Source organism: Mirounga leonina, unplaced genomic scaffold (genome assembly GCF_011800145.1).
Source record: "Mirounga leonina isolate KUSES-001 unplaced genomic scaffold, KU_Mleo_1.0 Mir_127, whole genome shotgun sequence".
In the NCBI taxonomy this organism is placed as follows: domain Eukaryota; kingdom Metazoa; phylum Chordata; class Mammalia; order Carnivora; family Phocidae; genus Mirounga; species Mirounga leonina.
In genome coordinates, this window is record NW_023270316.1 from 33,860,374 (window position 1) to 33,874,722 (window position 14,349).

The window sequence follows — 14,349 nt, forward strand, 5'->3', positions numbered from 1 at the left end:
CCCCGCCCAGGTCCTGGATGGAAGTAGCTCCGGGCTCCGCCCATCCTCCTCGTTTTCGCCCAATACTCGCAGCCCTCAGAGAGCCAACTAACGTCAGCCTCGACGTTTTCCCGCGCGAGGTATTTATTAATACCCTGGGGCGGGAAGGGGTGAACTTCGGGGTAAAGTATAGTTGGGCCGCAAGGCTTCTACTTGACACTTTTCACCGGAAGAGCACGGTCAGGGTTGGGATTCCGCACTGCAAGCAAGATGCTCAAGTCCAAGACTTTCTTAAAAAAGACGCGGGCGGGGGGCGTGATGAAGATCGTGCGCGAGCATTACCTGCGGGACGACATCGGCTGCGGCGCGCCCGGGTGCGCGGCGTGCGACGGTGCGCACGAGGGGCCGGTCCTCGAGCCGCAGCCCCTGGATCCTGCGAGCAGCCTGTGTCCCCGGCCGCACTACTTGCTTCCCGACACCAACGTGCTGTTGCACCAGGTGCGTCGGTGGAGGGGCTGTCCGTGGTCGTCTCGGCACTACAGGAGAAGGGGGTGTGACAGAATAGGGAAACTGAGGCCCACGGAGGAGAGTCTTGGACGTACTTAGGGAGAGGCAAACCCCATCTCGGGACCCTTGCCTCCTGTCTCCGAGGCCAAGTTTCTTTTCTTTGTTTTTTGTTTTTTTGTGTTTTTTTTTGAGTTCTTGGAGTCATAAGAATTTTAGATTAGTTTTCTAACTCCTGGTGTCTCTTCTGCCTTAGATTTTAAGTGTCTGGAGGCCGGGGACCTGGGCTTCTGTGGCCTCCAGCCTGCGACTCCCAGGCAGCTTGTAAGTGCCTACGAATGAAAACTGTGTGGGCCAACGTATTTCATTATTAGTGAACTTAATTCTACGAAGTTTTGTAATTAGTCTGTTTATATGTACTCTTCTCTAATAGACCCGAAGGTTTTCTGTAGCAGAATAGCTCCTTAGTTTAATGTATACGTGATTTTTTTTTTTTTAATCGACAGGGTTTTATGTTTGGCAGAAACAATTTATCAGGGAACATAGGAAAATTTAAGTTTTCTTTCCTTATTATTATTATTATTTTTTAAGATCGATGTTCTTGAGGACCCTGCCATCAGGAATGTGATTGTACTACAAACAGTTCTGCAAGAAGTGAGAAATCGGAGTGCTCCGGTATATAAACGAATCAGAGATGTGACTAATAACCAGGAGAAGCATTTCTACACGTTCACTAATGAGCACCATAGGTAGGGGGAAAATTATGTTAATTACCGGAAAACCATAGAATTAGCCAAATTTTGGGGAAGGGTTCCTGGCAGTAATTGTGACATTGTCAGAAGGTGCGAGGTAAGTTTCATACCTATGGGAGGATTATTTGGTTGTAACACAGTTGTACAGACATAATCCTCAGTGTACCTAAGGTACCTAGGCATTGATTAGATCAAACCTAGAACCAAGGTCTCCAGACTCTTAGGCTCCTGTGGGTACTTTTGTTTCTAAAATGTTTTCATTTTGAATTCATTTCAGCATGAGTTGAGCAATAAAATTTTGGAAAATGAGATATCCTGGAATACCATATTATTTTATGACCCACATAAATTGATAAAATGTAAGAGTTTATGAAAGAGAGGTTTAAAAATATAAAGCAGATTTATTATTAATGGGCTTTTAAAAGTTAAACAATACTTTTTAACTGATCATATTGAAGAAGATAGGGTTAAGAAATAGAATTCTTTGTTGTGTTTCAGATTGACACCCTTTGAACATAATGTGTGGTTTTAGAAAATATATTGCTATTTCATGTGTTACATAAATGATCTCTGTTGAGTTCTAGTATATCTTTATTAAATTAGGGCTTCTCAACTTTGGTACTATTGACATTTTGGACTGAATAATAATTTGTTGTGGGCAGGCTGTCTTAGACATCATAGGATGTTGAGCAGCATTTTGTTCTTCTATTCTCTACATGCCCTTAGCTACCCCATCTTCCCCCATCCACAGAGTTGTAACAACCCAAAATGTCTCCAGACATTGTCAAATGTTCCTGGGCAGTAAATCACCCCCAGTGGATTAGACAGTAGAATTCTGGTAATGAAATCTCATTGGAATATGCATATTTAAAAATACTTAATTTTTTAAGTATTCTCATTTCTATAGCCCAAATTTAAATATTATTCTTGTAAAAATCATTGGTAAAGCACTTGTCATTTTATCCTAACTTCTTGAAATTCAGAAACAGAAACTTGTTTTTCGGTGCAGAAAGACCAAGTTTTTGTGGAGCATTATCATCAGATTTTTAATGAGAGGTTAGCAGTTTTTCTGCTTAAGTGCAGTGAATAGAGCTTAGCAATACTGGCGTTAAAGGACACTTGGGCAAATCTCATCCAAGATTGTATTGCTCAAGTCATGCTAAAACCAATTCAAAATTTAATGATAGTGTCTGACTGATAAGCTTAAAGCATTAGCAAAGGCATTTAATGGTGAGGAATGAAGCTGTTCTAAAAACTATTAGTATAAATAAGCGTAAGATTCTAAAGTTGAATCTCTTAAGTGCTAAAAGGTTTTGTACCGAATTTTGTTAATTTTACTTAAATTTGGCTTTGAAAGATCAATTTAAGGAAGTAAGTATGCTGACATATTCGGGACTTTAGAGTGGATAGACTGTGAAGGAATATTCCTGTGAAGGGATATTTGTATGTGGTCTTTCAGTCTCTAGATAAGTTCTGCCATTTATTGAGTGTTTACCACTGCTGATTTACATGTATTGTGTATTTAATGACTATAGAATCATATCATTAATCATCCTATTTGTAGCTTTTGGGAATTGTCATTAATCTGCAGTTCAAATAAAATCTTATTATCAAACCTGTGAAGTTTTATTATAGTGTAGTGGTTATTAAGCATTTATGTCCAAAGACTTTTTATATATTCTTATTTCTATTGATTTTTATTTGTTACTTTTTTTATATTTAGAGAAACTTATGTAGAACAAGAACAGGGAGAAAATGCTAATGACAGGAATGATAGAGCCATTCGAGTAGCAGCAAAATGGTACAATGAACATTTGAAGAAAATGTCAGCAGAAAATCATCTACAAGTCATCTTCATAACAAATGACAAAAAAAACAAAGAAAAAGCCATAGAAGAAGGAATACCAGCTTTCACTTGTAAGTCTAAATGTAAAAGCTGTTAATTTTTATATGCATTTGCACATATGAACTGCCATCAGGCCCTTGGTCAGATGTTCACTTAAACATTTAATACTTTCATATTCCTATATAACGCCATCTGATGTTTTCATTTTTAAATTTCTCAGCATTTCTTAGCCAAGTAAGTTGTGGTGCCCAGTGGCTGTTAATTTCCCCATCACCCTTTGAAATTGGCTTAGCAATAAAAACTCATAGAAGAACACCTGGGTGGCTAGACGGTTAAGCATCTGCCTTCGGCTCAGGTCATGATCTCACAATCCTGGGATCGAGCCCCCGCATCAGGCTCCTTGCTCAGCAGGGAGCCTGCTTCTCCCTCTGCCTGCTCCTCCCCCTGCTTGTGTTCTCTCTCTCTCTCTGTCAAACAAATAAAATCTTAAAAAAAAAACCCAAAAAACTCATAGATATGCTTGACCCAATACTTCTGCTTTGACGTGACCATATCAACAGATAACGGGTTTTAAAAAAAAAAGAAAACACTTTATCAAGAACAAAACTTATTTTTCAGGTGAAGAATATGTAAAGAGCCTGACTGCTAACCCGGAACTCATAGATCGTCTTGCTTGTTTGTCTGAAGAAGGGGTATGTGTGAGTTAGTTTTATTTTGTTTTTGAAAAGTGAAAATATTAAAATGGCCACTTTGGGATCTTAAGTTTATAGTTAATCAAATTTAAAAATTGGAATATTGGTAGGTAAGCTGGAATTGAATAGGAGTTGGGTTATAAACAAGAGTGGCTGTAATAGGCTTATCAAAATGCCATTCCTAAAAGACTTGACTTTCTAAAATAGCACTGTTCACTGATAGACCCTCAGCAACCTGAGTTGGGCCTGTCACATGGTGGCACCATTTGTTTGATGAATAAATAAAGGAATCTGTGGCTGGTTTGTGAATAAGGTGTAAGTATTTGACAAAAAAAGACGTGGTGGGCATTGCAGACAGCATAAAGCTGTAGCATTAATCCTGAAGGAAGAAGGGAGGGAGTCATAAGAAGTAGAACCGGAAGGGTAGGGGCCAGCTAATGAAGATCTAGAATTTATTCTGTCGGTCAATAATTTTTAAACTATCTTATTCTAAAGGGCTGCTGTGAAGAGAAGGTAGCAGGTAGGATTCTGGGCTCCCTACTTTATAATGGCAAGCTAAAGGAAATTAAAGGTGGATGAGAGTAGGTCTGGGAGGAATGGGGGAGAATGATCGGAAATGTTCATTTGAAAGACCACTCTAATTCCAGTTTGTGAGCTGATGCATTGTGTCAAGGACAAAGTTAGAGGCAGAAGGAGGAGTAAAGGGATCCATGCAGTAGTGGAGATGGGGGGGCATGCTAAGTGAGTCATAAAACCTCATGGGCACTCACTTCCTTACATGTGAAGTGTATTTAACAGTAATGACTTCAAAGCATTGTTATGAAGATCAAATGAAATAATAACAATAGTATTAATAAAATTCTTATCTCAATGCCTGGCATGTAGCTATGATAAATGTAAATGGCAGCTACTTTTATTATAGAAACAGGTTTTATGTAATAGAACATTAGATATCTAGTCTTTACAACATTTTCTTCATCCCTGCTTATCTTCAATCAACTACTTTACAAAATTGAAGTGAGAAAATAAGAGCTGGGCTTGATTTTGAAATAGATTTAGGGACTGCTCTAATAGGTAGCCACTAGTTGCCTCTGGCTTTTTAGATTTAATTCGGATTAAAAATTCAGTTTCTCAGTTGCATTATTCACCTTTCAAGTGCTTAAGAGTGGCTTGTGCCCAGTGGCTACCATATTGGAGACCACAAAGTCAATATTCCCATCATCACAAAGTTGTTTTGGATAGCACTGGTTTAGAAGAGGAAAGAAGAAATCTAACGTGGGTAGCGCATAATATTTGATTGAGGACTGTGGTAGGGTAAGCGTAGGACATGGCGAAATTACAGCCAGTGCTGTTGTGGTACAACATGTATGTTCTTCAGATTCACCGTGTCCTGCAAAATCATGTAGTAAAAGCAGCAGAGCTAATGGGAAAATGTGGTTGGGGCGCACTCAGAAGTTTTGTGAAGTGGTGGAAATAGGGTTTTCCAAATTTGGGCGAAAAGTTGTTCGAGAAGGTGAAGATGGTGTGGCTCATAAAACACCCAGTAGTCTGGGGTAACAGATGTTTGAGAGGTGACTGTTTTGTGGATTCCTCTGCAGCTTTGTTCAGCTAGCTGCAGTTTTCTGCGTTCACCCAGTATTTTTTAATATAGCAGCTGCATTGGAACCAATTCATGTTTTCAAAACAAGCATTATGGGAGGACTGACTGTACTTAGCACCTAACCCAGATTTGGGATGTCAAGGCAGAGACGTGAAGGATGTTAACTAAGCAAATTCGCTTCAAGACAGGGACATTTTAGCTGAGTTATGTGAGGGAGCTAACCATCATAGTAACTAGGGGAAGAGCATTTTACGCAGAGGAATCAGCAAGTAAAGGCTCTGAGATTAGAATAAGTTGGCAAGATCATGGAATAGCTGGAAGAGTGCCTGGGATGGAGTAAGCAAGGGAGAAAATGTTACACAGGAAGTCAGAAATATAGGCAGGGACCAGATCGTGTAGGATATAATGAGTCATGGTGAAAAAATTGGATTTTAGTCCATGAGTGCTGGGCAGATGTTGAGTGGGAGAATAAGATCCATTGGCTGCTCTAAGAGAATAGATTAGAAGCAGGGTCCTCCAGTTAGGAGGATATTTTAGAGCTCCATGGGAGACAAGACAGAAAGTTGGACCATGGTAGGAGCAGTTAAGGTAGTGGGAAGTAGTCAGATACTGGTATTACTTTGTACATTGATGTTTTAGGGCTTTGTGTTAGATTGGATGGGGCTGTGAGGAATACGGGTGACCTTAGGTGTTTTGCCTGAGCAACCATATGAGTAGTATTGCTTCATTTACATAGGATGAAGGCAGGGAGCAGGATTGAGTGGAAAATCAAAAGTATGATTTTAGACATCTAAGTTTGAGGTAACTGTTAGAGCTCTCGGTGGCTTTATGGTATGAGCAGTTGGATATGCAAATCTGTAGTTCATGAGGGAGTTTAGGACTAGAGATATGGATATATTAGAGATATAAATTTGGATCTCATCAACATATAGGCAGGGATTGGCAGACGTTTTTTTAAAAAAAACAGGTTTATTGAGGTATAATTCACATACCATACAATCCACCTATTTAAAATGTACAATTTTTTGTATAGTTACAGGATAATGCAGTCATCACCACAATCTAATTTTAGAACATTTTCTTCCCTTTCAAAATAAATCCATATCCATTACCATTCAATCCCAGTCTGTCCCTGAAATGCCCTTGCTTTAGCCCCAAGCAACTACTGGTCTATCTTTGTAAACTTGCCTATTCTGCACATTTCATATAAGTGTGATAATGTAATATGTGGTCTTTTTTGACTGTTTTTGTTTCTCTTTGATACATACTTAGGTATGTGCAAGAGCACTTGCTCCATCATATGGTAATATTAAATTTAACTTTTTGAGGAACTGCCATACTGTTTCCCAAAGTGTGTGCAGCAGTTTACATTCCCCCCAGCAATGTATGAGGGTCCCAGTTCCTCACTGATGTATGTGAGTCCCAGCTCCTCACCAATGTATGAGAGTTCCAGTTTCTCACCAATACATGTTGTCTGTCTTTTTCATTGTAACCATTTTAATGAGTGTCAGGTGACATCTCAATGTCATTTTGATTTGATTTGCATTTCCCTAATGGCTAATGGTATTGAGCATTTTTTCATGAGCTTATTGGCCATGTGTACGTTATATGTAATATATAGATGTGTATTTTAACTTATGCATGTGTGTGCATATGTCTCTTCAAATCCTTTGACTGGTTTTTAATTGGGTTGTCTTGTTATTACTGAGTTGTAAGAGTTCTTTTTGTATTCTGGATACAAGTTCCTTATCAGATAAGTGATTTGCAAATATTTCTCCTAGGCAAACTTTTTTTTGTAAGTTTGGATTTTAGTCCATGAGTGCTGGGCAGATGTTGAGTGGGAGAATAAGATCCATTGGCTGCTCTAAGAGAATAGATTAGAAGCAGGGTCCTCCAGTTAGGAGGATATTTTAGAGCTCCATGGGAGACAAGACAGAAAGTTGGACCATGGTAGGAGCAGTTAAGGTAGTGGGAAGTAGTCAGATACTGGTATTACTTTGTACATTGATGTTTTAGGGCTTTGTGTTAGATTGGATGGGGCTGTAAACTTTTTTTTTTTTCTCTTTAGCTTTGCAGGCTCTATGGTCTCTATCATAAGTATTCATCTCTGCTATTGTAGCATGAAAGCAACCACCAACAATAGATAAGTGAATGAGAATGGAATGTAAAACTTAACTTACCAAATACAGGCAACAGGTTGGACTTGGTGCATGGACCTTAGTTTGCCTAACCCTGATCTAGGGAAATGAATATAGATAGAAAAGAGAAGAGGTCCAAGGGCTCAGCCCGTGGGTACTCCAGGAGAAGTCAGAAACATCAGGGGAACCAGCAAATGCGATCCAAAGGAAAAACAGGTGTGAAGTTCTTGGAAGCCAAGTAAGAAAATATTTCAAAGAGGAAGGGGTGATTATCCAGGTCAAATGTTGCTAAGTCAAAAGTAATGAGGGGAACTGATGATTGGATTTAGCATTATGACATTTGCAGGGGGTGGGTACTATCCAGAGTAGTTTTGATGGTAGGGAGGCAGAAGTCTGAATAGGAAAGATGAAAAAAATGAGAAGAGAAAATTTATAGCATGGTAACACTTCAAACGCTGTGGTGGGAAAGGAGAGAAATGAGGTGATTGTTGGAAAGCAAGAGGGATCAAGAGGTTTTGTTGTTGTTTTAAGTGGGAGGAAATGACACAAGAGTAAACACAGGTAAAGAAAAGGGCCTATAACCAAGTCTTGGACACTCCAACATTTAGAGATCAGGAAAAGGAGAATGGGCAGAGGAACCGAAGGAGGAGCTACCAGTGAAGTAGGACAGAAACCCAAGGAATGATGATTTGGATGCAAAAGTGTCTCAGGGAAGGAAGGGTCATTTAAAAAAATCTTGATAAGACCGAGAATGGAGCACTGAAGTTGCTCAGATTAATATGTTATTAGTGACTTCAATAACAATAGCTTTGGTGACTGACAATGAAACTTGCTTATCGTGCATTCCAGAAAGAGTGCGGGTGAACACGTAGACACACAGCAATTATAGATAGTATTTTTATGGCATGTTGGTGTGAAGCAGAACAGAGGATCAGGCCAGGAGACCCAAAATTAATTAACTAACTATATTTATTTTAATAGGTCATGTTATTGCAAATTTATATGATGGTGTGAATGTTGTAGCAAGGGGGGATGGGACATTTGACTCTAGAGAGAGAAGATCATCACAGGACAAAGTTCTTGAATGGAGGAGAGGAGATGGTAGGAAGGTAGCTGAAAGAACAGAAACATTCTATTCATTGTTGCAGGAAAGAAGGCTGAGGTTTTGATATAGATGCAGGTAGGTGGGCAGATTCAGTGGCAGGAAGATGAAGTAGGTCTCTAGTGACTGCTTTTGATTCTCAGTATGGAGATTGCAGTCACTCATCTGAGAGTGAGGCAGGGAGAGGAAAATGGGAGAGTTAAGGAAAAAAAGGACTAAAGTAATCTCCCTGGAAGGTAGAAGATTGTGGGAAATGAAAAAGGCAATTAATTAAAGGAGCCAAGCAGTAAGGATTTTGGATGTTGAGGCCTCTAAAAATCCTGACAGGTGTGGTAGACCTAAAGCAGTCCCTATCCTACTTTTATCTTATATTCTTAACTATGTAATATATCCAAAATAAAAATAGCTTTTCTTGTACTTTCTGTAGCCACACTCTACTCATGGAGTTGAAGCTTCAATATACCCTTTACTTACCTACCCACCTGTTCACCTGACCTCCTTAACTACACACCTTCATTCTGGGAGGCCTGGGGTGGGAAGAGGGGGTGTGCAGAGTTTATTAGTGACATATCTGTGGCTAAATGCCGAAATGTAATGAAATTCAAATATTTATTTAAGTTGCCCTAAGAATAGAAAGCGTTTTTTCCTACTGTGCCTTATTCTCAAACTCACAGAGTTGTATGTATCATACGTGGATGGTTTTTTAAAAACTTTTTATTTAAATTCAATTTAATTAACATATACTGTATTGATAGTTTCAGAGGTAGAATTTAGTGATTCATCAGTGGCATACAGCACCCAGTGCTCATTACTTCAAGTGTCCTACTTAATGCCCATCACCCAGTTACCTCATCCCATCCCCTTACCCACCTCCCCTTCAGCAACCCCCAGTTCATTTCCTGTACTGAAGAGTCTCTTACGGTTTGTCTTTCTCTGTGTTTTTATCTTGCTTTATTTTTCCTTCCCTTCCCATATGTTCATCTGTTTGGTTTCTTAAATTCCACATGAGTGCAATCATATGGTAATTTGTCTTTTGGGTTTTATTTATTTATTTATTTATTTGAGAGAGCATGTGTGTGCAGGGGTGGGGAGAGACAGATGGAGAGGGAGTGGGAGAATCTCAAGCAGACTCCCGCTGAGTGCAGAGCCCAGTGTGGGGCTCGATCCCGGGACCCTGAGATCATGACCTGAGCCGAAATCAAGAGTTGAACAGTTAACCCAGGTGCTCCGTGGATTTCTTTTTTTTTTAAATACCTGATAGTGATAATAATAGTTGTCTATTGAGTGTAAGGAAGATTTATATACTAACTACATCTTGTGGTTTGCTCATTTCACAGAATGAAATAGAAAGTGGAAGAATAATATTTTTAGAGCATCTTCCTTTAAGTAAGCTACAACAAGGCATAAAATCTGGGACATACCTTCAAGGAACATTTAGAGCAAGCAGGGAAAATTACTTAGAAGCTACAGTATGGGTTCATGGAGACACTGAAGAAGAGAAAGAGGCAAGTGTTGTGTACATAAATTCCAAATACAGTAAAACACTTTCTGTTCATGATTTTCATAAGTGTTTAAAATTTTGTAGGAGAATTTAAACTTACTCTATCCTTCCAGTTTATCAGCTTAAAGGCAGTTATGTGAGAGGTCATAGATAATAGAATGAATCACTTTCTTAGAGAGCTGCTTATGGAAGAAAAGAACTTTTTATTTACCCCACTTTTAAGAGAATAAAAATCTAATCAAACAATTGAGAAAATCGTAGGATGCTTCTATTTTCTGTATTATGGCTAGTTATGGAAAATGCTATTTACATAACATATAAATGCTCCACTGGGCTTCACACGCTTTAAAGCAAATAGGAATCATTTTTGGGTGCTCACTATTTGCCAGATACTCTTCTACCTGCTTTGAATGCTGCATTTCATTTAATCTTCACCTGTGCCTATGAAAGCAGGTATTCTTTTTTCATTCTACCCAATTAGGACCCTGAGATTTAGAGAGAAGTTTTCCCAAGGTCTTTTTGGTGCTAATGTAAGAGTTATGGTGGAGCCATGAATACAACCTATATTTTCTGATGTATTTTCTCTACTTGATATTGAGAAATTAAGAGGATGGGGTAAAAGGACACTATAGAAGAAGAAAAAATACAAAGGAGAAATAGAGATACATAGAAACACTCAGAATATATCTTTCCTTCTGTTAGGTAATCTTCCCCTTATTATATTGCCATTAAAAATATCTGAGCATGTGCCATTTGCTGTTTTACACAGATAATCTTACAGGGACTTAAAAATTTAAACCGAGCTATTCATGAAGATATTGTGGCTGTAGAACTTCTTCCCAAGAATCAGTGGGTGGCACCATCTTCTGTGGTTTTACACGATGAAGGTCAAAATGAAGATGATGTGGAAAAAGAAGAGGAGAGAGAACGCATTGTATGAAACCAAACAGGTTTATCTTTTGTCTGTGTAGCTTTGTAGAATTCATTAGTGTTTTAGCTTTAGAGCAAATTAAACAAATTTCCCTGCTTTCAGACTTACTGAATGAGATTATAGTTTTCTGGGTTTAATGCATTTCATACACATAGTTGATTATTTTCCCTCAAATATTTAAATAGTCTTCTTTTAAATTATTATCACTTTACTCAATAAACAGGTTTAAATATAGAAAGACTGTAACGAGTATGAAACTTGAATTCTGACGTTCGGGGACATGATCTGTCTGAATTAGGTTTGTCTGAATTAGTGAGGTTTAGGTAAATACAAATTGGAAATTTTATGCATTATTTTTATGTACTGTTAAAATTCCATCAGCATAACAGATGTACTTTGGGGCCCTTACGTAAGGGTCAATTCTCTGTTACCATATTTATTATGAAGAGAATGCTTTCAGTTGTTTCTTGTGATCTAAAGTCTACCTGCCATGACCCATTTATTTCTATATTTTAGGATTATAAGAACAATACAAATAGTTGGAATTCAAACATTAGTAGTTCTCCTTTTTATAAGAATTCTGTTCATTGTGCTCTGGAGTCTTACTGTAGTATTATCCTTGTAGAGTCTAAGCCATAGGAGAGTGTTGAAATACCATAAAGTCCTTCAGCTATTTCTAATAAATAATCTTTATATTTGGGTTTTTATTTTGGATAAGGAAGAACTTCTAAAGATACAAGTATTTTTAATGAATTAATAAATGCCACATGGCTATTTAAAGCAAACTACTACTAAAATCCTAGTCTACTAATTCCCAGATGTATGTGTGTGTGTGTGTGTGTGTGTAAATTCTCATATTAAAACTGAACAGTTGAGTTCTGACATATTTATTCAGTTATATTTATATTTTTTCTTTGTTTTTTGATTATCTGTTTTTGTAGTGTATTATTATTATGGAACTATTTCCATGGCTTGGTTTGGCATATTCTGATGTAGAATTTTGAAAGCATCAAGATTCTGTAACTATGTCATAATTTACTGCGTGGAAGTATTAGTATCCATATTCATATTCTGATTTTAAAGAGAAATTGTCTCATTATACTTAGAGGAAAAATAACTGAAGGTTTTTCTTTTTCTTTTTAAATCTCAGCTTAAGACTGCTGTAAATGAAAAAATGTTAAAGCCCACAGGTAGAGTTGTAGGAATAATAAAAAGAAATTGGAGACCATATTGTGGCATGCTTTCCAAGTCTGATATTAAAGAGGTGAGTAGAGTGTGTTGCTGGGTAAATAAAAAATGATACCCATTAAATAGAACTTAGAGCCCTCCCCATGCCCCCAACCTCAGATTTGTGTGTCTGTGTGTAAAATCTTCTCTCCTAATTTTCCTTAGTCAAGAAGACATCTCTTTACCCCTGCTGATAGGAGAATCCCTAGAATTCGAATAGAAACCAGACAGGCTTCTGCATTAGAAGGACGGAGGATTATTGTTGCTATTGATGGTTGGCCCAGAAATTCCAGATATCCAAACGTAAGCTTGAATGATTTATATTTTTTTAGAATATCAAATTAAGAATTGGGTATAAAATTGCTTCTTTTAGTGAAAATAAAATCTGCTTTTGTAATAAAATTCATACTGAAGTACAGGAATATTTCACAAACTTACCAGATAAGTAGTACATCTTATTTGAAAATTAATCTTACGAAATTCCAGTGCAAATCATTTGATTATTTTTACTCCAGTTTCCTAACAAATAACTTTTGATAGTGGTTACAAAAATAGTGTTTGAAACCCAAGTAGATTCTACTAATTCTGAAGCCACTATATTTGAAGTAGCATTTTAAACTTAAAAGGTCATAGGAAATAGACAGCACTTCGCTATGTAAGAACTGAACTCTCAGGAAGTCTCCATCATAAATCACTTGAGCTTTATGGACTCATTTTTAAGAAGCGTTGGAAACATTTAGAAATACCAAAGTGATATATAAATGTCTAAGTATTTAATGTCATAATAACATATACCAAACAAAAAGCTGTAAAATTCACCTTTCTAATAATACCTTTTGGTTTTAGGGACACTTTGTAAAAAACTTAGGTGACATTGGAGATAAAGAGACTGAAACAGAAGTTTTGTTGCTGGAGCATGACGTTCCCCATCAGCCTTTTTCACAGGCTGTTCTTAGCTTTCTTCCAAAGATGCCCTGGAGTATTACTGAAAAGGTAAATTGAAAAGAATGTAGTCACATTATAAATTACTATATCTGAGCTAATTTGGTTTCTGTATGTGTTTTTAAACATGTAGAAACTGGGGCGCCTGGGTGGCTCAGTCAGTTAAGCAGCATCCGACTCTTGATCTCAGCTCAGGTCTTGATCTCAAGGTTGAGTTTAAGCCCCACATTGGGCTCCAGGTTGGGCTCGATGCTGGGCATGGAGCCTACAAATAGTTAATTAAATAAGCAGAAACCATAGTCCTCTCCTCCCCCGCATTTAAGTTAGGTACAGAACTCTTAGGTATTACAAAAAGTATTTATTTTACTGAAAGATACATTTTTCTGGGGAATCAACACCAGCTTACGTCAAATTATTCAAAGGTGAAGAAACCACAAGTTACAAATCATAATATAGAGAGAAATTATTGATTTCCTAAGAGCTGTGTTTCATTTGTACTACCAAAAGAGTTTTTTATTTTTTAACAATGTGGCATTTTCTAGGATATGAAAAACCGAGAAGACCTGAGACACCTGTGTGTTTGTAGTGTGGACCCTCCAGGATGTACTGATATAGATGATGCTCTACATTGCAGAGAACTGGAAAATGGAAATTTGGAGGTATTCTTGTTGTAGTGACGTTCATATCCAAATATATAGTTCTGTTTTTGAATTTATTTTCTTTTGACCCATTATAGAATTTATGAATTATTCATGCCTAGTCACTTGCAACTACAGAGACTAATGGAGCATGTGTCAGAAATTGAAATGGGAAATGTGGCCATCCTTTTTCAGTTTAGCTCCATTTCTTCTCATTAGAACTCCATTAGTACCTTTACCCAGTTAAACATGTTGACATCCTCTTACTATCTTTTTCAGGTTGGTGTTCACATTGCAGATGTTAGCCATTTTATTAGGCCAGGAAATGCTTTGGATCAAGAGTCAGCCAGAAGGGGAACAACTGTGTATCTTTGTGAAAAGGTACGTGGGTCAAATTTAAAATGGAATTTTAACACATGCTTGTGACTTTTTCCTCATCCATTTTATTTATTTATTTATTTATTTATTTATTTATTTATTTATTTATTTATTTATTT

General features: G+C 37.5%; 1 protein-coding gene across 2 annotated transcripts in view; it reads left to right on the forward strand.

Moving 5' to 3' along the window:
- Positions 1 to 148: 148 nt before the first annotated feature.
- The window catches only part of DIS3 (DIS3 homolog, exosome endoribonuclease and 3'-5' exoribonuclease), a 29,288-nt gene continuing 15,087 nt past the window's right edge, over positions 149 to 14,349 (forward strand). Inside the window, exons 1-11 of one of the 2 annotated variants that reach the window (XM_035003242.1) lie at positions 149 to 477; positions 1,075 to 1,232; positions 2,959 to 3,152; positions 3,700 to 3,773; positions 9,951 to 10,118; positions 10,884 to 11,048; positions 12,196 to 12,309; positions 12,438 to 12,575; positions 13,119 to 13,265; positions 13,757 to 13,873; positions 14,132 to 14,233. In XM_035003242.1, the coding sequence (XP_034859133.1) occupies positions 250 to 477; positions 1,075 to 1,232; positions 2,959 to 3,152; positions 3,700 to 3,773; positions 9,951 to 10,118; positions 10,884 to 11,048; positions 12,196 to 12,309; positions 12,438 to 12,575; positions 13,119 to 13,265; positions 13,757 to 13,873; positions 14,132 to 14,233 (1,605 nt within the window). In that variant the 5' untranslated portion in view covers positions 149 to 249. Of the gene's footprint in view, positions 478 to 728; positions 808 to 1,074; positions 1,233 to 2,958; positions 3,153 to 3,699; positions 3,774 to 9,950; positions 10,119 to 10,883; positions 11,049 to 12,195; positions 12,310 to 12,437; positions 12,576 to 13,118; positions 13,266 to 13,756; positions 13,874 to 14,131; positions 14,234 to 14,349 lie in introns of those variants that run through there. The other variant, XM_035003243.1, reaches the window with a different exon arrangement.